Genomic DNA, 27,288 nt, shown 5'->3' on the forward strand with positions numbered 1-27,288 from the left:
AGGCAGGGGCCGAAGGAGCGGGTGCCCTGGGCGCTACCATTTGCGGACAGGAGGGGGGCTCAGGTGAAGTGCCAGCAGCAGTGGCGTCGCCAGGGGGGGGCCAGAGGCGGCCACGGCCCCCCCTACATCATGCTGTGCCCCCCCATGTGCCCCCCCAACTAAAATGACCCCCCCCCCAAGTGAGCAGCCGCCGCCGGGCACAGGGAGATGAGCGCTTCCATTGCGCTCATCTCCATTGTAAACTGTCTGTGCCAGCGGAGGTGCAGGGGAGGGAGAGGCGTGTCCCTTCCCTTTCCTCTGATAGGCTGCAGGCAGGCACCGAAGTGGAGGAGAGGCCCCGCCCCCTAATTACTCCTGTTTACCTTTCTAAAGCTAAAGGACCTTTGATGATGTCATCACAGGTCCTGTAAGGGAACTGCACAGTGTAAAGTGTAGTTCCCAGGTTAGAACAGTGCATCTGCCAGGACCTGTGATGACATCATCTTCAACATCACAGGTCCTGCAGAATCTAGCAAAGGAACTGCACCAAAAATGGTGTAGTTCCTAGGTTTCAAAGGTACATCTGCCAGGACCTGTGATGACATCATCACAGGTCCTTCAACCCCTAACAGCAAGTATTAAAAGTTCACAAGCAGCTCTGTATTGATCCATACAGACTGGAATGGAGAGGTAAGAGGAGGTCCTCCACTTTTCATCATTTACCCCCCCCCCCCATGCCCTGTTTTTACTCATTGCTCACTCATGTATACTACTTCAGACAGTTACCACTACCTCATGTACCTCACAGTGACTATAATGCATAACTGACCACATATTTCTATAAACACTGCATCTACAGTATTATACCTTCTATGTGTCACATCAATACACTGCTCTGTATATATATATATATATATATATATATATATATACACACACACATACATGCACACACACTGCATATATTACACAGTATTATACATGCAATATGTACAGATATATAGTATATACCGCAGTGCACTGATATGTGAGGTATGAGGTATAATAGATGCTGTGTGTACAGATATCAGTACACTTCTGTATATACTATATATGTGAGGTACGAGGTATAATAGATGCAGTGTGTACAGATATATAGTATATACAGCAGTGTACTGATATGTGAGGTACGAGGTGTCAATACACTGCTGTATTTACTATATACCTGTACACACTGCATCTATTATACCTCGTACCTCACATATTACACTACTGTATATACTGTATACACTGCATATATTATACCCCGTACCTCACATATCAGTACACTGCTGTATATTATATACCTGTACACACTGCAACTATTATACCTGTACCTCACATATCAGAACACTAGGGAATATACATTATACCTGTACACACTGCATATATTATATTATACCGCGTACCTCACATAACTGTACACTGCTGTATATAATATACATCTGCATCTATTATACTCTTTTGTGTGCCAGGGCTGTTTTGTAATCCCATTCCGGCCCTGATGGCATAAATTATAAAACGCAGCAGCAAGAATAGTTCATGGAACAAAGGGAGGGGCTATAAAGGGGAATGGGGGCCCAATTTAGATTCCTGCTAGGGGGCCCAGTGATTTTTATGTTACGCCCCTGCTGCAGGCACTAGGCCGGCAGCCTATCAGAGGCCGGCGCAATGACGTCATCGTGCCGCCTGAGCCTTACATTACAGCGTGGGACACAGGAAGAGGCTGCATCGCATCGCTGACACTTAGGTAAGTATAAGTGTTTTTGTTTTTTTTTTTTTTTACAATAGTGTTACTGGCACATTGGGGGGGCTTATTACAAAACTGGCACATGATGATGGGGGGGACTTTATACTGGCACATGATGATGGGGGGGAACTTTATAGTGTCTGTGACTTTCAAAGTCCCACAGTCCTTTGTTCTATTGCTTTAAGTATATTCTTGTTTCAAAACAACATTGATTCTTTCTTAAAAACGGGGGGGGGGGGGGGGGGGGGGGGGGGCGCAGTTTGCCATCTTTGCCCTGGGCACCAAATGGCCTTGTCCCAGCCCTGGCGCCTTCCTATCTTTTTTTGCCACATTCACAAGAAAGACTCAGGCCTGGTCAATTGGGATAAATCTATTGCCTAAAAAAAAAAGAGAGAAGAATGTTCCCAGAAATTGACAAACATTACCATTGTGGTGCGACCCCTATACCCATCAGTGAGCTCCATAAACCCGAGCTGATGTCACCTAGAGTCCTCTCTAAGTTGCAATCCTCTTCCACGATTTGACTGTAGGGAGTTGTGGGAGATCTTGGTCATCCAACATCGGCAGCGAGGATGGTATCGCCATCGGTAGAATCTCCAGAGCACACTAGATTCTTTCCAGGTCTAGAGGGGTATGTACCGTCAACTGCCGTCCATTAAGCCAGATGCTTAGACCGAACGGGAACAGCCATGTGTATTGTATATTCTTCTCCCGCAGGATCTCTAGTATGTTCGCTGACACAGCGTTTTGGCCAGAGTGGACGGAGCTATGTCTTGGCAGAACTGCAAGGTAGAGTCTGCGTATCGAACAGCGTTCTTTCCCTAGCTGCTGTCAGTATTTGAGAAGTGTCCACAAAAGACAGAAGGCCGCAAATAATGTCTCGTGTGGGCTCCCCTTGTTTTGGCTTGGGCGAAGCGCCCTATATATGCGTTCTATGACCACTCCTGCTGCTCTCTCTGGGCCCAGCATATCATTAAAAATGTCCTGAGCCACTTTCCTATGGGCTTCTGGTGCAATCTGTTCAGGGAGACCAGTTAATTCTTATGTTTCTCCTTCTACTCTGGTTTGGTCCCTCAATTAGCATATGGGCCTTGTTAATAAATTCAGCGGTTTTGACGACTGCGTCGCTACAGCTTCTGAGAAGGTCACTATGCTGGATTGACCCGTTTCAAGCCCCTTGCTCGGTGGCTCAGCTGGGCGCAGATTTTTCCCTTATTCTCTGGCAGCTCCTCCATCACTGGTCTCATGGCCTGGTGGATTGTTTTCTTCAGGAAAGCTTTAGTGATGGGGGCTGAGGCAGACTAACCCCATTCGCTTTCAGCGATACTGTCTCTGTCGGAGTCCGCTTGATCTCCTGCCCTCTCGGTCCGGGCGCCATCTTGGATGGTCTCTGTCCGGGTGGTAGTTCTGCTTCTTCCAGCATTTTGTAGATCCATCTGGGCTGCAGACGACTTGGGGGTGTTCAGAGGAGCCCCGGACGCTCCATGTTCGTTTTAACCATTTTGTGAAGGTATAGGCTCGCTTATAACGTGGTTCTGAGGTGCACTCGTGAGGGAGCTGCAGGCTCCATAAAATTTATTTTAAAACATTTTATACGATGCTTACACAGAATAAGAAAATATTTAGTCACTCACACCTGATGTTTCTCTGACTGCTGCAGAACCTCCTAATACACACCTCAAATGCTGCAGAACCTTCTAATATGCACCTTAGCTGCTGCAGAACCTCATAATACATGTCTCAGCAGCTGCAAAACATAATAAAGCATACCTGAGAACATACCTAATACAGCCCTCAGCTACTGCAGAACCTCCTAATACTTACAAAGGCATGCAGAAGTTTGGGCACCCCTGGTTTAAAAATTAATGTTACTGAGAACAGTAAGCAAAGATGAAATGATGTCCAAAAGTGATAAAGTTAAAAGATGACATATTCTCTTTGTGGTTTATTTTTTGGAAGCTTGGTTCAAACAAGCCACAGTTTGTTTCCCATAACAGTGTGTGTGTATTTCATTAAGGAAACAGGCTCTTGTCAATTCTAAAGACAATTAATAGTTGTCTCAGTAAATGGCTATCCTGCACTTAGTATTAACCAAAAGACCTGACAGAACAACAGATGGCAGGTTGAGAAATAGCGACCATAATATAATAAACTTCCAATTGTCATTCAAAAGGGTGTATTGTTTTTTTAGGGAGCCAAAAAAGTGAATTTCCTAAAAGCAAAATTAGAGAGTTATTAGCGAGTTTATTAGCCTCACTAACTAGGCCAGTGTCTTCAAAATTAAAAAATACAGCCACAAAATTCTAAACTCATTGTGAGAGGTACATCCTTATTTGGAATAAACGGGAGCAAAAAATGACCAATGTGGATAAATAGAAATGTAAAGGTGGCAATAAATGACAAAAAGAAAGCACTTAAATTACTAAAACGGAATGTAGCGGAGAAGCAGTAAAAAAACTACAAGCAGAAAAATATAAATTATGTAAAAGGCAGATAGAGATGGGCAAGCTGTAGACAGAGAGGCTCGTTGCCAACAAAAGTAAAACTAACCCTATAATGTTCTTCAATTATATAAATGGTAAAAAGTTTCTCCTATAACAGAGCAGAAGAAATGGAAAATAATAGCACAGATGCACGGTAATGAAATAATAGAGGCTGGCAGCTACTGCAATATATCTCAGTTCCCATTGTTCCCCATAACTCATAGAAGGATATAAGAATGTCCCTCTGTGGTCCTGTATGTGAGAAGTCCATGTATACACTCCAAAGAAACAAAATAGAACATGGCAATCGCCGTCCAATAGAAAACTCACTTTATTGAAGTATGAAAAACAGCATGGTTTGGATATGGATAGTATGGATGGTCTTTTTCGTTCTGCTTAAAAGGGTATTCTAGGAAAGTAACTTAAATTTTGAAAAACTGCATTAAGGCGGCAACCTGTAACCCAACCAGAACACATACCTATACATATAACCAGAGTTTCAATTTAACTTGCAATCCCATTGCCTAGCTCCTGTGTGAGCCTGCAACACACCCCGATTATCATGGCTGCAGCGCCTGATCTTCCCTTACAAAACTTAAAATCCCCACAATCCCTTGCTTTCCTGCTGTGAGTTTGTGCTTGTTCATGAGTGTTGATGTTTACTGATTGGCTGCCTGATATCACAGTGCAGTCATGCCCCCTCTACTCAGTAATCACCAGCACACTGACACTCCCTTTGTTTCCCGAGACATTTACCTAGAGAATTGATAGCAACACACTGAGCATGCTCGACCTAACAAAGGCTCAGAACTATAGGTCGATGCCATGGTAATTTATGAGGAGAAACAGTGGGTAACAGAGGAGAAAAACTAATTTTATAACTACTGAACAGTAAATATGTAAAATTTACATTATATTAGGTTTATATTGATGATGATGAATTAGTTTAAAACATAAGTTATATTTATGGTAACTTGAATACCCCTTTAAGCTTCGTCTGGCTCCAAACTGCACATGTGCTGCCCCCTTATATCCACGTTATGCAATCGCACATGTTATTTAAAAGTAAAATTTTTATCGAAAGATCCATAATAATACATAATACAATTATTTATAGATACAAGAGGTAAAAAACTGCATATCTCTGAGGAATATTCCTGTTGTGTATTACTTGCATAGTAATGCACTCATATAATTTCTCAATAATCGTTCAGGCCGAGCGGTCCTAATGCCTTAGTCTGTATGATCATTTATTTCAGATTCCTTCCAGAACATCTCTCTGTGTCTGTCATGTCTATTGTTTGGTTGTTTGATATATTTTAATCCCAGAAACTGCATATGTTTACTATAACCTTTATGCGCCTTGGACATATGCTCAATCAGTCTTGGCACACTCCGCCTCCCCCCCGCCCTTTGTCTTTAAACAGTGTACATGTTTGCCAAATCCTACCTCCATTGGTCTTATTGTTTTTCCTATGTTGTATAAGCCATATTTGCATCTAATGGCATACACCACATATTTAGTTTTGAAAGTAAACTCATGATGAACTTGAAATAAATGACCCCCAAGATTAACATTGCTATTACGGGATAAATTAATACAAAACCGACTTTGTCCACAGTAGTAATTACTGCTTGGCTGAATATCCTTTAAGCAATTACATCCCGTTTTTTTGGGCTTATTACCTCGACCTTTTATACCGCCGATGTACATTGACGTCACATAGCGTAGGAAGAGACCACTGCACTCATGGAGCACCAGCCTTTGCTTTTTTTATTTTTTTTAATATAAATTCTTACAATAGACAGTTGCAATAAAGGCAGATCACAAGTAACGCTGGTAAGCAATAATCTGTTTAATTGTCGGCCCTTTAAGAATAATAAATGGTCCTTAGGCCTCAAAATTATCTACTAGTTTGTCATAGATTTATATTCTCAATTTATAATAATTTCAAGTTAGTTTGGTCATTGTAGAACCTATTAAAGGGGTTGTGTCACTTCAGCAAATGGCATTTTTTTTTTATTAATTCAAGGCACTTACTACTGTATTGTTATTATCCATATTGATTCCTATGCTGCCTGGATACATTTTTCCATCCCATTATACACTGCTCAATTCACTGAAATCCAGCATTGGTGGTCGTGTTTGCACACTGTAGGAAAAACAGTCTGAGCTATCATTTCAGAAATTCACTCAACTGATGCATAGCAAAATAGTCTTTCCTTGATGTTAAATATTTTTTTGTTTTCCAGGTTTGCTTGATGTGTATGGATTTGAATCTTTTCTACAAAACAGTTTGGAACAGTTGTGCATTAACTATGCTAATGAGAAACTTCAACAGCATTTTGTGTCTCACTACATGAAAGCTCAGCAGGTATAGAATGCATGCTACTGAATTAGACTGCTAATATACTGACGCTCCTCCTCACTTTATATATTGTATCAGCTGTTGCCTATGAATTTACATATTTCTAGCATTGCTCCATTTTAGGCTCATATTGGACGTTGTATTACCATTATTATTAATAATCTATGGGGGTCACATACTGCCGGGGTATAGCTGTCCAAAAAACTACTAGTTTATATGCCCCCATAAGGTAACACTATCATGGGGATGGGAGGGTGAAAAAAAGGAGTAGCATTTGTAGACAAAAGTGTTAGGCCTCATGCACATGACCGTGAAAAGTATCGGCAGTCACACTGCCATTATTAGCACCAATGAAAGTCTATGAGGCTATTCACATGGCTGTTCTTTTAACTGTCAGTGAATAGCGTCCATCCAAAAATAGGACATGTCCTATTTTTTGCCATTTTCACGGCCAGACAGGACCCTTAGAGAACAATGGGACTGTTTTTGATGGCCGCTTAGACAGGAGTTCACCTGTCTAACAGCCATTGGCCACTTTAACAATATGGCAAATTAGGGTTTAAAAAAAAAAAAAAAACTCACCTCATCCACTTGATCACGCTGCAGCAATCTCTGAGATCGTCGCCGTGTGATTAAAGGGGTTGTCCGGGTTCAGAGTTGAACCTGGACATATCTACATTTTCACCCAGGCAGCCTCCCTGACTTGAGCATCGGAGCAGTTCATGCTCCCCTTTGCTGTGCGCTAAATCGTGCAGGGCAAAGGCATTTTGTGCAGTTCCGGTGACGAACCTTAGGGCTGCCAGGCAGAGGCTTTCACCCAGTGGGGAGTCCGGTGACGTCACTGGCACTGATGGGCGGGCTTTATCGCTGCCCTAGCCTGTAAAACGGCTAGGGCATCGCTAAAGCCCGCCCATCAGAGCCAGTGGCGTCACCGAACACACTGCTCGGCAGAAGCCTTCGCCCAGCAGAGTGCTATTGTAAATAAAAGAGGCCTTGCCTGCGCGATCCATTGCAGGGGACGGGAGCGCATCAGAGCATGAAATGCTCCAATGCTAACATCAGAGGGGCTGCCTGGGGGGAAATTATGGGTATGTCCGGTTCTGAACCTGGACAACCCCTTTAAGTGAACAAGGTGATTTTTTTTTTTTTTTTTTTTGCAAATCATCAGCTGGGACCATTATAGGGGCATTATTTACACAAAAGGGGAAACTATTTAAGCTGGGGGCCTACATTTTACCGGACATGCAAAACGGAAACACGGCCAGAAAATGGATACACACACCTATTTTAACAGGCATTTTTTTTTTTTTTGCGTGCATGTAGCCTTTAGGTATAAAAATATGTCCCATATTTAAAAGACAAGTGGCATTTGATAAATTTGGAGCAGAGTATACCAATCCAGACTCCTGCAAAACTAAATTCACATATTACCCTCAGGGTAAATTTCCCCATAATATTCAGGCAGGCCTTTAGAATTTGTTCTATCCAGTAAATCTAATTGCCTGACATGCCTTTTCAAGGGCTCTCAGCAAAATTCCGGAGTTACGGCCTGTTTTAGGGCATGTTCACTGCAGACTCTAGAATAGAGTCTGTCGACAGTTTTAATTCTCATTAAATAGTATACTTACACAAACCTACAGAAACACTGAGACTATTTAAAAAAATCTCAGTAGTTGATAGGCAGATACCCTGAATTTATTTCCGTGTCTATTATACATGTGAAGTCACTGTTTGTATCCTTCACAGCAAAACTTTGCTGTTTTAACAATGTAGCAAAGTGGTCAATCAATGCGCTCTCTGTCCAGCTACATTTCATTTCTTTAGTATCCACTAGTTTACACTCATTGCATTCGAATGGGTTAACTACCTACTACTGATCTAAAACAACACACAGACACCGAAAAACTGGCGTCCTCAGGGGATCGGGCAGGTACTGTATTTTTGTTGGGGCGGTGACCATCTTTTAATTTGTTGGTAAATTATGTCACAGTGGATGGATTCTACAGTGCTTTATTTTGCTCCCAATATCTCCCAGAATTGTTGTGAGGCTTTCCCCTATTCGTTCACTTTTCTCCCAAGTGCCGCCCATCATATTGAGTCACGCCGGCTTCTCCCTGGCCGTTTCGTTTGTCTCGGAAGTTTGCGCATGCGCGCCAACTTATAACATTTTTCCATTTACCTCAGTGGCATTGTGCGTGTAGCAGGACTTAGTACATCACTTCTAGCTCTTGTCTCATATATCTACTGTTCATTGAGCTCCTAATACTCTTTGCCACACATTAGGTTGAACTTGTGATTTTAGTTTTTTTAAGTATATGAATTCTAATATTTAATCATGTAATATACCCTTACTAATTGAAATTATATCAGTCAATCATGTAATATACATTTATTAATTTGTAGTAAATTATACCAACCAGGCATGCCTACAACCACCTATACTAAATTGTCCAATGATGTTATTTCAGGGACATAAAATTACTTGATGTACTCTTGATCTTTTAGTATTTATTTCTTATACTAATTATATTGTATATATTTTTCTGTTTTCCACATTATTATTTATTTCTTTTTTCTTTTTATATTTTTTATTACCTCTTTTATTTTGCCCCCCATAAATAAGGTATAATTTTAAATGTGATTGTTTAAAGGGCTTCTGTCACCCCACTAAACTCATTAATTTTTTTTTGTGTACTTATAATCCCTATCCTGCCATATTGCCATACATTATGTTATTAATAATTTTCGTTCAGTAGATTTAGCAAAAAACTTACTTTTATGATATGCTAATTACCTTTCTACTTGCTGGTAGCAGCCGCAGAAAACCGCCCCCTCCTCTTGTTGATTGACAGGGCCAGCCGCGATCTCCTCCTCCGGCCAGCCCTGTCAGCATTTCAAAAATCGCGCGCCTGTGTTGATTCGGCGCAGGCGCTCTGAGATAAGGAGGCTCGCCTCCTCAGCACTCCCTCAGTGCGCCTGCGCCGATGACGTCACCGCAGGCGCACTGAGGGAGTGCTGAGGAGGCGAGCCTCCTTATCTCAGAGCGCCTGCGCCGAATCAACACAGGCGCGCGATTTTTGAAATGCTGACAGGGCTGGCCGGAGGAGGAGATTGTGGCTGGCCCTGTCAATCAACAAGATGAGGGGGCGGTTTTCTGCGGCTGCTACCAGCAAGTAGACGCCCTACTTGCTGGTAGAAAGGTAATCAGCATATCATAAAAGTATGTTTTTTGCTAAATCTACTGAACGAAAATTATTAATAACATAATGTATGGCAATATGGCAGGATAGGGATTATAAGTACACAAAAAAAAAAAAATGAGTTTAGTGGGGTGACAGAAGCCCTTTAAAATGTTGGTTAAATACCACAAGTGTGTCGTTTTCATTTTTTACTGATAGATTATCATATAATTTAATATTGGATGTATTGATCGAGGAGATGTTTATTTTTTACTTTATTTTTCATTTATAGTTATTTTGCACCTCTTATATAGGAATCATCCACCATTATATTAATTAACTTATTTATTTCCATTTATTATCCAGATGCCCCTTATTTGGATCCTATTTACAATATCCGTTACATTTTCATATTACCTTTATGGGGCCCTTTGTTAGTATATATTACATCAATTTCATCAATTGTGCAAGTTATAATAATGGTACCTGTCTCTAATTTACGATATTTTTTACAATACGCGTTGTTGGATAAGCAAAAAATCATCAGTCAGAAATGAAGGGAAAATAATGATTGGGTCCCCATCCCGATCATCTCCTAGCAACCATGCTTGAAAATCGCACCACATCCACTTCTATGGGGCCTGCGTTGCGTGAAAAACGCACAATATAGAGCATGCTGCGATTTTCACGCAACGTGATGCGTGAAAATCACCGCTCATGTGCATAGCCCCATAGAAATGAATGGGTCCGGATTCAGTGCGGTTGCACTGCGTTCGCCTTATGCATTGCACCCGCGTGGAAATCTCACCCATGTGAACCCAGCCTAAATGAAAAATACAAAGTAAAAAATAAACATCTCCCCTATCAATACATCTAATATTAAATTATATGATAATCTATCATGAAAAAATGAAAACGACTGTCATGGTCTTACCTTCTTGCTGTTCTCCTTCGTTTGACATGTGCTGGCGGCCATCTTGGTTTCTGGGTTTCTTGTAGCCTTCCACCCTGCGGCTCCTCCTTCCCACTGGGAGGAGCTGGATGCCTAGCTCATATATATAGGAGGTCTGTGGCTTCAGTTCCTTGCTTGGTCCTCCTGTGTTCACATGCTTCTAAGACTGCTGCTGCTTCTGGTTCCTGATCCTGGCTTCGTCTGACTACCCTGCTGGTTCCTGATCCTGGCTTCGTCTGACTACCCTGCTGGTTCCTGATCCTGGCTTCGTCTGACTACCCTTCTGGTTCCTGATCTCTGGCCTCTCAAAGACTCTGCTTCGGTTTCACCATTCGTTTGGACTTTTGCTTTACAGCTTTATTTTCAATAAAGCCTTCTTATTTTCACTTATCTCTTGTTGTACGTCTGGTTCATGGTTCCGTGACATTAGGACCAAGCCATGAGTTCTGACGGTACAGGGCCATCCTCGCTACCCATGCTGGTTGCCAGACTTGATCAGCAGGATCACCTGTTGGGTCGGTTCGCTGTGGCGTTGCAAACCCTGCTTGAACGCACGGCTCATTCGCTCCCGTTGCCGATGGGTCGGTTGTCGCTCCTACTGCCGCTCCGGTTGTTGCGCCAGAGTCTACCCCGACACCTGTTGTTGCGCCTGCGGTGTTTCGGGGTATGACCGGTTCTGCCCCTCTTCCACAGCGCTTTGGGGGAGAGCCAACTCAGTGCCGAGGTTTCCTTAACCAGGTGGGCATTTATTTCGAGTTGCTGCCACATGCCTTTCCTACTGAGAGATCAAAGGTGGGCTTCTTGATCTCGCTGCTCTCGGACAAGGCCTTGGCCTGGGCCAGCCCTTTATGGGAGAACAACAATCCGGTGGTTGCCGAGTTTTCCGGTTTTGTTGCTTCTCTTCGGAAGGTATTCGATGTGCCGGCTCGTGCTGCCTCTGCCGCGAAGCTCCTCATGTCCATCAGACAGGGTTCACGATCCGTAGCTGAATACGCCATTGAGTTTCGTACCCTGGCAGCAGAGGTGGGCTGGAATAATGAGGCTCTGGTCGCTGCTTTCTCTCATGGTCTCTCGGATGCCTTGAAGGATGAGGTTGCAGCTAAGGACCTACCAGTAGAGCTCGAGTCTCTTATTTCTTTCCTGATTTTGATTGACACCAGACTCAGGGAGAGACCTTCCTTTAAGGAGAGCCTGCGGAGGTCTTCTAACAGATTGGCGCCTACGTTTGCTGTCCCACCCGTGCCTCCCTCTCCTCCCACGCCTCCTGGGGATGACTTGTCTGGGGGTGAACCCATGCAGCTGGGGTTTGCTCGCCTGTCCGAGGGGGAGAGGGTACTCCGGAGACGCGAGGGTCGATGCATGTACTGTGGTCTCGGTGGGCATTTTCGGTTGGCATGTCCGAACCGTCCGGGAAACGCTCGTACCTGAGATCCTGTCGGGGGCAGATCTTGGGTGGAGTCTCCTCGTCCCCGGTTTCCCGTGTTGATAAACCACTGATCACTGTTGTCCTCTCCTGGGTCGGGGGCTCGGTGACGACCCAGGCGTTGGTGGACTCTGGTGCTGGTGGTTTGTTCATTGATAGTGTGTTCGCTGCCGCCAATTCCATTCCTCTGCAGGCTCGAGGTTCCCCACTGGCTCTTGAGGCGATAGACGGCAGACCCCTTCTGTCGTCACACGTGACTCATGAGACCCTTCCAGTGGGGATAGCCATTGGTGCCGTTCACAGAGAGTCGGTCTGCCTCCAGGTTATTTCGTCTCCACACTACTCGGTGGTCTTGGGGTACCCCTGGCTCCAGAAGCATAATCCGACTTTCGATTGGAGATCGGCCGAGATCCTCTCGTGGTCACCGCAGTGTGGGGCTAGTTGCATCCATGGGTCTGTCAAGTTGCTGTGTACTTCCTCGGACTCTCTGTTGCCTCCTGAATACGAGGAGTACCGGGATGTATTCGATAAGGTGCGCGCGGTTGCCCTACCTCCGCACCGCCCATACGATTGTGCCATAGAGTTACAACCTGGTGCCGTTCCTCCTCGTGGCAAAGTCTATCCACTGTCGGTAGCGGAGAATGAGGCCATGGAGGAGTACGTGAGGGAGGCGCTTTCACGCGGACACATTCGCAAATCCTCGTCCCCGGCAGGGGCTGGATTTTTCTTTGTGAAAAAGAAGGGCGGTGAGTTGAGGCCTTGCATCGATTACAGGGTCTCAATCGCATCACGATCAAGAACGCTTACCCGATACCCTTGATTTCCGAGCTGTTCGATCGCCTTAAAGGGGCCACGGTCTTTACCAAACTCGACCTGAGGGCGGCATATAACCTGGTAAGGATCAAGGCGGGCGATGAGTGGAAGACCGCGTTTAACACCAGGACCGGTCATTATGAATCCTTGGTTATGCCCTTTGGGTTGTGCAATGCGCCCGCAGTCTTTCAGGAATTCATCAACGATGTTTTCCGTGACCTGTTGCAGCAGTGTGTGGTGGTCTATTTGGATGACATCTTGGTATATTCTGAATCCATGGAGGCCCACATTCTGGATGTCAGACGAGTGTTGCAACGGTTACGAGAGAACAAGCTGTTCGGTAAGCTTGAGAAATGCGAATTTCACCGATCCCAGGTAACCTTCTTAGGTTACATCATTTCCGCTGAGGGGTTCTCCATGGATCCTGAGAAGGTTTCGGCTGTCTTACAGTGGCCCCAGCCCAGTGGTCTTCGTTCCCTGCAGCGCTTTTTGGGCTTCGCCAATTATTATCGGAAGTTCATCAGGGACTTTTCCATGCTGGCCAAGCCTCTCACGGATCTGACCAGGAAGGGCAGTAATTCCCAGGTCTGGCCGCTCGAGGCCATCCGAGCTTTTGAGGCCCTAAAGTCTGCTTTTGTGTCGGCTCCGATTCTGTCGCATCCCAACCCTGGGTTGCCCTTTGTCCTCGAGGTGGACGCGTCTGAGACGGGAGTAGGCGCCCTTCTGTCTCAGCGTAGAACACCAGAGGGTCCTCTGCTTCCTTGTGGGTTTTACTCCCGGAAACTGTCTTCCGCGGAGTGCAACTATCAGATTGGTGACAGGGAGTTATTGGCCATCGTGCAGGCCCTTAAAGAATGGAGGCACTTGCTCGAGGGTTCGGTGGTTCCGGTTCTCATCCTGACGGACCATAAGAATCTGACCTACCTTTCTGAGGCCAAGAGATTGACACCACGTCAGGCCAGATGGGCTCTGTTCTTGTCACGTTTTAATTACGTGGTCTCCTACCTACCCGGTTCCAAGAACATCAGGGCGGATGCCCTATCACGGCAGTACTCCGAGCTGTCCAGGGAGGAGTCGATTCCGACTTCGGTCATACCTCCGAATCAGATCCTGGCCGCCATTCGCACCAGCCTGACCTCTCCCCTGGGTGAGCAGATTTTGGCGGCTCAATCTGGTGCTCCCTCTGGGAGACCCAACGGCAGATGTTTTGTGCCTGAGGAGTTGCGCACTCGGTTGTTGCGAACCTACCATAACTCCAAGACCGCGGGGCATCCTGGAAAGAATCAGCTGTCCTGGGCTGTTTCACGTCTGTTCTGGTGGCCTTCCCTACGTTCCGACATCGCCACATATGTAGCGGCATGCTCCGTTTGTGCCCAGAGTAAGTCCCCTCGGCACCTTCCGTTGGGCCTTCTGCAACCCATAGCCACCGGGGAGCGCCCATGGTCACACCTGGGGGATGGATTTCATTGTGGACCTCCCTGCATCCCGAGGCCATACGGTCATTCTCATGATTGTGGATCGGTTTTCCAAAATGTGCCACTGTGTTCCTCTCAAGAAGTTACCCTCTGCACAAGAGTTGGCCACAATTTTTGCCAGGGAGGTCTTCCGGTTGCACGGTTTGCCCAAGGAGATTGTGTCGGATCGGGGGAGTCAGTTTGTGTCCAGGTTCTGGCGCGCCTTTTGCTCCCAGTTGGGGATTCATCTCTCCTCCTCGGCCTACCACCCTCAGTCCAATGGGGCCGCAGAACGATCCAATCAGGCCTTGGAGCAATTCCTTCGTAGCTATGTCTCCGATCACCAAGACAATTGGGTTGACCTTCTGCCTTGGGCTGAGTTTGCCAGGAACACGGCGGTGAACTCTTCCTCTGGGACGTCTCCCTTCATGGCCAATTATGGGTTCCAACCTGCCGTGTTACCGGAGGTATTCTCTCCCCAGGATATTCCGGCTGTGGAGGATCACCTTTCCGTCCTACGTGCTTCTTGGGTACAGATCCAGAAGTCCCTTGAGGCCTCTGCGCAGCGCCAGAGACTCCAGGCTGATCGCAGACGAGCGCCTGCTCCTTCCTACCAGGTCGGAGACCGTGTATGGTTGTCCACCCGCAACCTCAACCTTCGAGTGCCCACTCCCAAGCTGGCGCCTCGCTTTGTTGGTCCCTTCCGAGTGCTTCGCAGGGTAAACCCGGTAGCCTATGCCCTTGCGCTTCCTCCTGGCATGCGGATCTCTAACGTGTTTCATGTCTCCCTGTTGAAGCCACTGGTGTGTAATCGTTTCACTTCCTCGGTTCCTCGGCCTCGTCCGGTCCGAGTGGGCAATCATGAGGAGTATGAGGTGAGCAATATCCTGGACTCACGCCTGGTCCGCGGTCGGGTGCAGTTTTTGGTCCATTGGCGTGGTTATGGTCCAGAGGAGCGTTCCTGGGTTTCCTCCGCAGATGTCCATGCTCCTGCCTTGCTCCGAGCCTTCCACGCACGCTTCCCTCAGAAACCGTTTTTTGCTCCGCGGAGGAGGGGCCCTTGAGGGGGAGGTACTGTCATGGTCTTACCTTCTTGCTGTTCTCCTTCGTTTGACATGTGCTGGCGGCCATCTTGGTATCTGGGTTTCTTGTAGCCTTTCACCCTGCGGCTCCTCCTTCCCACTGGGAGGAGCTGGATGCCTAGCTCATATATATAGGAGGTCTGTGGCTTCAGTTCCTTGCTTGGTCCTCCTGTGTTCACATGCTTCTAAGACTGCTGCTGCTTCTGGTTCCTGATCATGGCTTCGTCTGACTACCCTGCTGGTTCCTGATCCTGGCTTCGTCTGACTACCCTGCTGGTTCCTGATCCTGGCTTCGTCTGACTACCCTTCTGGTTCCTGATCTCTGGCCTCTCAAAGACTCTGCTTCGGTTTCACCATTCGTTTGGACTTTTGCTTTACAGCTTTATTTTCAATAAAGCCTTCTTATTTTCACTTATCTCTTGTTGTACGTCTGGTTCATGGTTCCGTGACAACGACACACTTGTGGTATTTGCCCAACATTTGAAACAATCACCTTTTAATTTATACCATATTTATGGGGGCAGAATTAATTAGAGGCAATAAAGATTAAAAAAAATAAGATATAAATAATAATGTGGAAATCAGAAAAATATATAAAATATAATTAGTATAAGAAATAAATTCTAAAAGATCAAGAGTACATCAAGTAATTTTATGTCTCTGAAATAACATCATTTGACAATTTAGTATAGGAGGTTGTAGGCATGCCTGGTTGGTATAATTTACTACGAATTAATAAATGTATATTACATGTTTGACTGATATAATGTCAATTAGTAAGGGTATATTACATGATTAAATATTAGAATTAATATACTTAAAAACCTAAAATCCCAAGTTTAACCTAATGTATGGCAAAGAGTATTAGGAGCTCAATGAACAGTAGATATATAGTCTCAATATGAGACAAGAGCTAGTAGTGATGTACCAAGTCCTGCTACATGCGCAATGCCACTGGAGTAAATGGAAAAATTTCCGAGGCAAACAAAGCGGCCGTGAAGAAGCCAACGTTACTCAATCTCTTTCTCACCTGTGAGAAAGATGAATGAATCAGGGAAAGCCTCACAACAATTCTGGGAGATATTGGGAGCAAAATAAAGCGCTATAGGCTCTATCCACTGTGACATAATTTATCAACATATTAAAAGATGGTCCCCGCCCCCACCAGCCATACCTGCCCCATCCCCTGAGGACGCCGGTTTGCTGGCGAAACATGTCAGGTGGCAGTGTATGTGTCTGTGTGTTGTTTTAGCTCAGTAGTAGGTAGTTAACCCATTCGAAGGCAATGAGTGTAAACTCGTGGATACTAAAGAAATGAAATGTAGCTGGTCAGAGCGCGCATTGATTGACCACTTTGCTACATTGTTAAAACAGCTAAGTTTTGCTGTGAAGGATACAAACAGTGACTCCACATGTATAATAGACACCGAAATAAATTCAGGGTATCTGCCTATCAACTACTAAGATTTTTAAATAGTCTCACAGTGTTTCTGTAGGTTACAGTTTGTGAAAGTATACTATTTAATGAGAATTAAAATAAATTTTAAGTTTTACACCAACAGCATGTGTCAAATGACCAAATGATATGAATTACTGATAATGTAAACGCCATACACGAGCTGTGAGGTCTTATTTGTAATTATAATGTCGACAGTTTTTTTTTTTTAAACATTCTCTTTTTATTATGTGTAACATCAATAAAAGCATATAATCACATATACTTTAGCACTTTGGAAAAAAGTCAGGACCAGTGCAACTGGCCAATGTAGCAATACATCGCAAGTCACAAACATAACCTCCATCATATGTAAGCAGGGGGTCCTCCGACCTAACTTATCATGCATTGTGATATTTGCAAATCTTATACACTTATTGTTCCAAAAATTGTGAAACAGAAACAACAACTTACAAAAAAGAAAATACATAAAACACATAATCATAAAACAAAAAAGCCGAGTAAGTTCACTCCACTAGCAAGTTCCACAAGAATCTTAAGTCTACAGTCGTGGCCAAAAGTTTTGAGAATGACATAAATATTGGAAATTGGAAAAGTTGCTGCTTAAGTTTTTATAATAGCAATTTGCATATACTCCAGAATGTTATGAAGAGTGATCAGATGAATTGCATAGTCCTTCTTTGCCATAAAAATTAACTTAATCCCAAAAAAACATTTCTTCTGCATTTCATTGCTGTCATTAAAGGACCTGCTGAGATCATTTCAGTAATCGTCTTGTTACCTCAGGTGAGAATGTTGACAAGCACAAGGCTGGAGATCATTATGTCCGGCTGATTGGGTTAAAATGGCAGACTTGACATGTTAAAAGGAGGGTGATGCTTGAAATCATTGTTCGTCCATTGTTAACCATGGTGACCTGCAAAGAAACGCGTGCAGCCATCATTGCGTTGCATAAAAATGCCTTCACAGGCAAGGATATTGTGGCTATTAAGATTGCACCTCAATCAACAATTTATAGGATCATCAAAAACTTCAATTCTTGTTAACAAGGCTTCAGGGCGTCCAAGAAAGTCCAGCAAGCGCCAGGATCGTCTCCTAAAGAGGATTCAGCTGCGGGATCGGAGTGCCACCAGTGCAGAGCTTGCTCAGGAATGGCAGCAGGCAGGTGTGAGCGCATCTGCATGCACAGTGAGGCGAAGACTTTTGGAAGATGGCCTGGTGTCAAGAAGGGCAGCAAAGAAGCCACTTCTCTCCAAAAAAACCATCAGGGACAGATTGATCTTCTGCAGAAAGTATGGTGAATGGACTGCTGAGGACTGGGGCAAAGTCATATTCTCCGATGAAGCCTCTTTCTGATTGTTTGGGGCATCTGGAAAAAGGCTTGTCCGGAGAAGAAAAGGTGAGGGCTACCATCAGTCCTGTGTCATGCCAACAGTAAAGCATCCTGAGACCATTCATGTGTGGGGTTGCTTCTCATCCAAAGGAGTGGGCTCACTCACAATTTTGCCCAAAAACACAGCCATGAATAAAGAATGATAACAAAACACCCACCAACAGCAACTTCTTCCAACAATCCAACAACAGTTTGGTGAAGAACAATGCATTTTCCAGCACGATGGAGCACCGTGCCATAAGGCAAAAGTGATAACTAAGTGGCTCGGGGACCAAAACATTGACATTTTGGGTCCATGGCCTGGAAACTCCCCAGATCATAATCCCATTGAGAACTTGTGGTCAATCCTTAACCCCTTAAGGACTTAGGACGTATCGGTACGGCATGGATCCCGAGTCCTTAAGGACCCATGACGTACCGGTACGTCATAACTTGAAATCTGTATTCCGGCGCCCGAGGGGTTAATCGGAACGGGATTTCGGCTGAAATCATTCAGCCGGCATCCCGTAACAATGCAGGGGGGGGTCATTTGACCCCCCCGCATCGGCGATCGCAGAAAACCGCAGGTCAATTCAGACCTGCGGTTTGCTGCGCTTTGTGCAGTTTCTGATCCCCGCGGGCCCTGACCGCGGGGATCAGAAGCTTTAGTGTCCCTAAAATATATATTTTACACCCCCCCTGCACCCCTGCATGATTTTTTGCCGGCGGGTGGTGCAGGGGTGGAGTTGTGGGCGGTGGGGGCGGTGCGGGAGGCGGGCGGTGCGGCAGGCGGGATCGCGATCCCCCGCCCGCCTCCCCTGGTATAATAGTTGGTTTCTAGTGGGTATACCAGGGTGCCAGCACATTGCTGGCACCCTGGTATAAACGGCTGACATCGATGATGCGATGTCAGCCGTTTAACCCTTTCCATACAGCGGTCCGTACGGACCGCTGTATGGAAAAAGTTAACAGTAAGAGGGAGCTCCCTCCCTCTCCCATCGGGGGGCTGCTGTGCCTTTGCAGCCCCCCGATGGAGAGGGAGAGAGCCCCCAGACAGCCCCCCTCAGCCCTGTGCTTACCCTTCCCCGTCTGCGAAGTTCTGACAACTACTGAGCAGACGGGGAAGGTTCCCATGGCAACAGGACGCCTCTCAGGCATCCTGCTGTCCATGGTGCTGAACAGATCTGTGCTAAAGGCAGAGATCTGTTCAGACAAAGTGTAAGTAAAATACAGTACTGTACAATATATATTGTTCTGTACTGTATTATACAGACATCAGACCCACTGGATCTTCAAGAACCAAGTGGGTCTGGGTCAAAAAAAAAGGTGAAAAAAAGTGAAAAAAAAGTAAAAATCCAAAAACACATTTATCACTGATTAAAAATGAAAAAAATAAAATTCCCTACACATGTTTGGTATCGCCGCGTCCGTAACGACCTGATCTATAAAACGGTCATGTTACTTTCCCCGCACGGTGAACGCCATAAAAATAAAAAAATAAAAACTATTAGGAAATTGAAATTTTGCCCACCTTACTTCCCAAAAAAGGTAATAAAAGTGATCAAAAAAGTCGCATGTACGCCAAAACAGTACCAATCAAACCGTCATCTCATCCCGCAAAAATCATACCCTACCCAAGATAATCGCCCAAAAACTGAAAAAACTATGGCTCTTAGACTATGGAAACACTAAAACATGATTCTTTTGGTTTCAAAAATGAAATCATTGTGTAAAACTTAAATAAATAAATAAAAAGTATACATATTAGGTATTGCCGCGTCCGTATCGACCGGTTCTATAAAAATATCACATGACCTAACCCCTCAGGTGACCACCGTAAAAAAATAAAAATAAAAACGGTGTAAAAAAAGCAATTTTTTGTCATCTTACGTCACAAAAAGTGTAATAACAAGTGATCAAAAAGTCATATGCACCCCAAAATAGTGCCACTCAAACCGTCATCTCATCCCGCAAAAAATGAGACCCTACTTAAGATAATCGCCCAAAAACTGAAAAAACTATGGCTCTTAGACTATGGAGACACTAAAACATTTTTTTTGTTTTAAAAATGAAATCATTGTGTAAAACTTACATAAATAAAAAAAATGGTATACATATTAGGTATCGCCGCGTCCGTGACAACCTGCTCTATAAAATTACCACATGATCTAACCTGTCAGATGAATGTTGTAAATAACAAAAAAAAAAAAAAACGTGCCAAAAAATCTATTTCTTGTTACCTTGCCGCACAAAAAAGTGTAATATAGAGCAACCAAAAATCATATGTACCCTAAACTAGTACCAACAAAACTGCCACCCTATCCCGTAGTTTCTAAAATGGGGTCACTTTTTTGTTGTTTCTACTCTAGGGGTGCATCAGGGGGGCTTCAAATGGGACATGGTGTCAAAAAAACCAGTCCAGCAAAATCTGCCTTCCAAAAACCGTATGGCATTCCTTTCCTTCTGCGCCCTGCCGTGTGCCCGTACAGCGGTTTACGACCACATATGGGGTGTTTCTGTAAACTACAGAATCAGGGCCATAAATAATGAGTTTTGTTTGGCTGTTAACCCTTGCTTTGTAACTGGAAAAAAAATATTAAAATGGAAAATCTGCCAAAAAAGTGAAATTTTGAAATTGTATCTCTATTTTCCATTAAATCTTGTGCAACACCTAAAGGGTTAACAAAGTTTGTAAAATCTGTTTTGAATACCTTGAGGGGTGTAGTTTCTTAGATGGGGTCACTTTTATGGAGTTTCTACTCTAGGGGTGCATCAGGGGGGCTTCAAAAGGGACATGGTGTCAAAAAAACAGTACAGCAAAATCTGGCTTCCAAAAACCATACGGCGCACCTTTCACTCTGCGCCCCGCTGTGTGCCTGTACAGTAGTTTACGGTCACATATGGGGTGTTTCTGTAAACGGCAGAGTCAGGGCAATAAAGATACAGTCTTGTTTGGCTGTTAACCCTTGCTTTGTTAGTGGAAAAAATGGGTTAAAATGGAAAATTAGGCAAAAAAAAGAAATTCGCAAATTTCATCCCCATTTGCCAATAACTCTTGTGCAACACCTAAAGTGTTAACGAAGTTTGTAAAATCAGTTTTGAATACCTTGAGGGGTGTAGTTTATAGAATGGGGTCATTTTTGGGCGGTTTCTATTATGTAAGCCTCGCAAAGTGACTTCAGACCTGTAGTGGTCCCTAAAAATTGGGTTTTTGTAAATTTCTGAAAAATTTCAAGATTTGCTTCTAAACTTCTAAGCCTTATAACATCCCCAAAAAATAAAATATCAATCCCAAAATGCTACAAACATGAAGTAGACATATGGGGAATGTAAAGTAATCACAATTTTTGGGGGTATTACTATGTATTACTGAAGTAGAGAAACTGAAAGTTTGAAATTTGCTAATTTTTCTAAATTTTTGGTAAATATGGTATTTTTTTATGCAAAAAAATTAACTTTTTTGACCCAATTTTAGCAGTGTCATGAAGTACAATATGTGACGAAAAAACAATCTCAGAACGGCCTGGATAAGTCAATGCGTTTTAAAGTTATGTGCACTTAAAGTGACACTGGTCAGATTTGCAAAAAATGGCCAAGTCCTTAAGGTGAAATAGGGCTGAGTCCTTAAGGGGTTAAGAGGCGGGTGGACAAACAAAAACCCACTTATTCTGACAAACTCCAAGAAGTGATTATGAAAGAATGGGTTGCTATCAGTCAGGAATTGGGCCAGAAGTTGATTGAGAGCATGCCCAGTCGAATTGCAGAGGTCCTGAAAAAGAAGGGCCAACACTGCAAATACTGACTCTTTGCATAAATGTCATGTAATTGTCGATAAAAGCATTTGAAACGTATGAAGTGCGTGTAATTATATTTCACTACATCACAGAAACAACTGAAACAAAGATCTAAAAGCAGTTTAGCAGCAAACTTTGTGAAAACTAATATTTGTGTCATTCTCAAAACTTTTGGCCACGACTGTAGATACTATATGATGTTAAGCTTAATCTCATATTACTTCCACTTGTGGGGATGGGTAAAGGTCAGCCCATTGGCTCCTAACTTGATCACTCTCAAGGCAATCATATATCTCCTCTCTTTAATCACATTTCCGGGGGGGAGATCTCAGAATACTTTGATCTGGTAAAAAGACATTAAAACAAATATTAACAGGGTGAGAGGGCTTATCAGCCCCATAGGCGCTCTATGGCGCACTAGAGCAATGACATAATGAGGAAAAGAGATTGGGGGAGGGGACATAGGCAGAGACTTCTAGAAAAATCTAGATGTACCACTCACCCGATCTCTTAGATAATAGCAGTTAAACTGACCAATAAACTTAAACCATTTAAGATTCGTAACTGACAGGCGGAATGTAGAGACAGAGATATTGCTATCTCACCATCTCCTTAAGGCATGTGGTGATGTTAAAACAGCAAAACCGCTCTCTCATTTCCAAAGCATGTCATTCTAAACATATGAGCAAATTGCTAAGAATGGCTGAGTACAAACATTCTTTAACGGTGACAACTTTAAGTTTCAAATACTAAAGTGCACACTTATAGTAAGGAGAAAACAACGGTGCTCACTGGAGCTATAGGCAGTAGTGAGAGAAGCTGAACCTGAGCGCTCTAACTTCAGGAAAGAGCAACTCAGTCCCCTGTCAGCAGTTTCTTCTACGGATGCTTGTGCTTGGGCATAGCTTGCCAAGGTGACGGGGCAACAAGCTTGGGTGACTTCTCCATGTTAGCAGAAGGGAGCCACGAAGGGATATCCAGCGGGGAGATCTCAAGAGCCTCCCAAATCTTGGGAAGTTCATCTGGATGGCGGATAACTATAGTTTGGTCCTCTTTAATTCCTTTGCCTTGCAGCCGACATGAACTAATTAGTTTTTCTTGCTCTCACCATTTCCCATAAATGGTGTTTGCTCTTTCTACTTCCTACCCCAAAGAAAAACGACTAAACTACACTTCATAGGGCCCAGTAGCAAACTCAGAGATGGGTCTGCAGCTAGTTAATGGTAAATTTAAAGGAGTTTTCTGAGATTGTAATGGTTTTAAACAGACATATAACAGTTTCTTCTCCATGCTTTGTTTCAGTGTGGACTCTGCTAATCCTTTTTCACCATGCAGACAAATCACTGGTTTGTTTATTTCCTATATGTTGCTGTATCCCTGCATATGCCATGGAGGAGCTACCTGGTCCATTCCATGCCTGAAGGAGTGTGCTGCTGTCTGGGTCCTAAAGTACCCTGCTTGTATCAGAGGTGCTTTCTTTCTGTGACTGGCACTTCTGGCTGTGCAGGGCTAGCCGGGGCTTAGAAGGGACACTTGTTAAAAGCTGAAATAAAGAAACTTTTGCAGGAGGAAGGGAGACTGAGGGGAAGCTGTGATAGCTGATCTGACTGCAGGCTCTGCCCCCTCTGTCTCTCCTGCACCGAGAGGATCCTGCCAACATGTGAGGATGTAACAGAGCTAGGGAAGTGCTGTGGACCACAAACTGTGAGCAATACCAGTGTCTGTCCTGTTTATGGCCCCTCTGCTCTGTGTTCTTATCACAGACATGATATTACAGCCAGACCAACAGTTCAGGAGCTTTAACCCCTTGTGAGCTGTCAGTATCGCTGAGGTCAGTGATAGCAGCAGTCACTGGTCTCACCATCTATAAATGTGTACATATTTATTCATCTGCCCCCCCCCCCCCCCGCTCAACAGCCTTTTCCTATGGCTGTACATGTACCAAAATAGATGATCAATATAAAACGTAACAAAAAATTGGCCCCAAGATAAATAGATAATGCAATATGCATATACATATAATTCAGAATTGAAGCAAGGTAGGTCACCCCACAGGTGATTGTAACACTGGGTGGTCAGAAATCACTTATATGAAAAAAGTGCTCGGTGGCACCAAAAGTGTAAACTGATGGTCCTACTGCTCCAATATGTCCAAACAAAGCCCTGATGCAGCTTCAATTGGACATACTGGCAATAGGGAGGGAAGAGGACAACAGATAAAGGCGTTTTAAATAGTGGCGGTGTTTACCGCCACCACAGACTACATCAGGTCTATGCGCTAGAACTTTGTTAGGAGGAGGGGGGCCTTTATCTGTTGTCCTCTTCCCTCCCTATTGCCAGTATGTCCAATTGAAGTTGCATCAGGGCTCTGGACATATTACCTTGGTGTCCAGGGGACGCGGCCAGTATCTTTGTCTGTATGCCCTGGATAACCAAACAGCCCAAAGCTCCCTTGTGTTTCCCCTGATGAGCTTTATACTCATCTTTAAGTGAAACTTGCATGTAGGAATTTGGCAGGAGAGGGCTTAGTAGGGCGCATCAATTTTAGGGTTAGGTTCCTGATTGTACCTGGTCGCGGGGCTCCGTGATCAGGTTACTAGGGCGAGTGCTGTCTCTTGCAACTGTTTCCAGCCTCGGTGGACTGACATTATCGATTATCGGTGAGGCAATCGTTGCTCAAGGAATGTTTCATTGGATCGGTAGGACCATCGGTTTACACTTTTGGTGCCGCCGAGCACTTTTTTCATATATTATAAGTGATTTCTGGCCGCCCAGTGTTACATTCATCTGTCGGGTGACCTACCTTGCTTCAATTCTGAATTATACAGTCAGGTCCATAAATATTGGTACATCGACACAATTCTAAAATTTTTGGCTCTATACACCACCACAATGGATTTGAAATGAAACTAAAAAGATGTGCTTTAACTGCAGCTTTAATTTTAGGGTATTTACATCCAAATCAAGTGTACGGTGTAGGAATTATCATGGGGCCAATATTTATTGTCAGATGAATATTAAAAGTTAAGTTTTATATTGATCATCTATTCATTTTCGTTGTACGTTTTAGGTGGTCCATTCCACTATTTGATTATCTGGTTTGGTTTGGTTGTTATGTATAGTCAATGTACCTAAACAGAAATCTATGACCGCTCAGAGCTGCCGTAGATTTCTGCCTTCATTTGAGTCAGAAAACTGGTGAAAATGAACATAAATTTGTTGGGGCGACTGGTCACGACCAGTAATGATGGCCAGTTCGCAATGTTCGCCAACTAACACATACGGGCTGCCATCTTTAGTAAGGTTAGACTCACCCGTCCTGCAATGCACAGGTAAGCCCTTACCTGTGCCTGTGCCACGAGCCGGTCTGAAATCAAATGCGGTCACCGGGAGCAGGCAGTTCCGAGAACAGCCGCCAGTGAAGCGCGTCATGGTGAACAGGTTAGAAAAATGACATATAGCCAGCACATTTCACATGATATAACTGCTTCATGGTTTTGGCTATTGTCTAGGGCACTTTGGATTTTTGATACTTAGGGTGGCAAACCCTTTAAGTGCAAAGTCAGCCCAGCCGTCTACCAGGAATTTACTTCATGCTCCCCTCTGTTAACAAGTTTTATAGAGATGCTGATTTCATTTTTCAGCATGACTTAGAACCTATCCACACTGCCAAAAGCACCAATACCTGGTTTAATAACCACAGTATCACTGTGCTTCATTGTCCAGCAAACTTGTCTGACTAAACACTGAATAAGAAAAGATCACTCTGTGTGTATTGAATCTATAGAATATATATATATATATATATATATATATATATTTTAGAACACTTTTTGAATTGAATTGCTTTGTTGCCGATAATCTGCCAAATCATCTGTACGTGTAAAAGGACCCTTACGCAATTTTTAGCAGCACACTACATGTGCAGTGTATGAGAAATCCTTCACATTATTTACCAGCAGAACTACCAGCAGGGAATCTTCCTTACATCATAAACAGCCTTCCCAAATCCCAGCTAAACTCCTCCCCTTTTCACTGTAAAGGATGTGGTCATCACAAGAACCTATCTGACATACTCTCCCAATCCAAGTACAAATTTTTTACCAAAATCTTCACCTACCCAAGACTTTAAAGTAAGCCAGAGAAGCCGCTGAGCAGATTCCAGAGATTTCAAAGACTACATTGTACCACTAGATGAGTAGATGTACATTCGTAGTTGTGTTGTGTAGTTGTCACTAGGCCCTACTGTAAAGATGCACATATCTATATCCTTAGAGGTACTGTAATTTTTTAATGAAATAATAATTATTTTAAATGTGAAATTCATTGCATGTTTTATACTTCTAAAGGAGGAATATGCGGCAGAAGGGCTTGAATGGTCTTTTATAAGTTACCAAGACAATAGGCGCTGTGTGGAGCTTATCGAAGGAAGTCCAGTTAGTGTTTTTTCATTGCTAAATGAGGTATGTAAGTACTGAACAACACATTGCTTTATATATGCCGCATCAGTTTATGTTGACTTACATGATAGTGGGGCTTTCAGTGTTTCACATACTGTAATATAACAGAAGTTTTTGATAATGATATTAAGCTCCAATGGTGTAAAGAACATCATCAATATTGCCCCTTGAGAATATTGAATGAAATATGTTTTTTTTGTCATATTTGCAGAAATTCTTTGCAGCATAAATAGTGTAAGATGTCTGCCTATCTCTGTGTCTGTAGATTTAAAGGGGGACGTACTCATTAGTTGCAAACCAAAATCTTTATCTTATGCGTATGGACACTTAACACACCTTTTGTTCCTATGATAAGCTGCTGCTGGACTTATCTAGCATCGACTGGTTTAGACACTCTGGTGTACAGCGTTCCTACCTGACAGTAGGCTGCTCATTTAGTGAAGAAGACCATTTACATGCAGTGATCTTCACAGTATGAGGATCAGGGATTGCTTGTCCCCATACAGAATCACTGTTTCTGAGCACAATCTGCTGCCCAGAAACAATAATTGGTGTGCCTACACCAATGACAGGATCACCCCATGAGCAAGCGTTTCTACATTCATCGGGTGATCAGTAGCACATTTAGACAGGATGATTGTCAGGAACAAGCATTCAAAAATGGGAAATTTGGAGGGCACTCACTTATCTGTTGTTTATATGGA

The 27,288-nt window shown here is 43.8% G+C and overlaps 1 protein-coding gene across 4 annotated transcripts in view; it reads left to right on the top strand.

The window, feature by feature from the left end:
- Positions 1-27,288, top strand: part of MYO19 (myosin XIX) — a 1,002,409-nt gene that overhangs the window by 593,480 nt on the left and 381,641 nt on the right. For all 4 annotated transcript variants that reach the window (XR_005777529.1, XR_005777530.1, XM_040424125.1 and 1 more), the window contains exons 13-14: positions 6,484-6,605; positions 26,474-26,587. Coding sequence is in view for 2 of the 4 variants with exons in the window: in XM_040424125.1 (XP_040280059.1) it covers positions 6,484-6,605; positions 26,474-26,587 (236 nt within the window). In the remaining 2 variants the exon portion in view is untranslated. The remainder of the gene's footprint in view (positions 1-6,483; positions 6,606-26,473; positions 26,588-27,288) is intronic.

The sequence above is a fragment of the Bufo bufo genome, chromosome 3, assembly GCF_905171765.1.
Source record: "Bufo bufo chromosome 3, aBufBuf1.1, whole genome shotgun sequence".
NCBI lineage: Eukaryota > Metazoa > Chordata > Amphibia > Anura > Bufonidae > Bufo > Bufo bufo.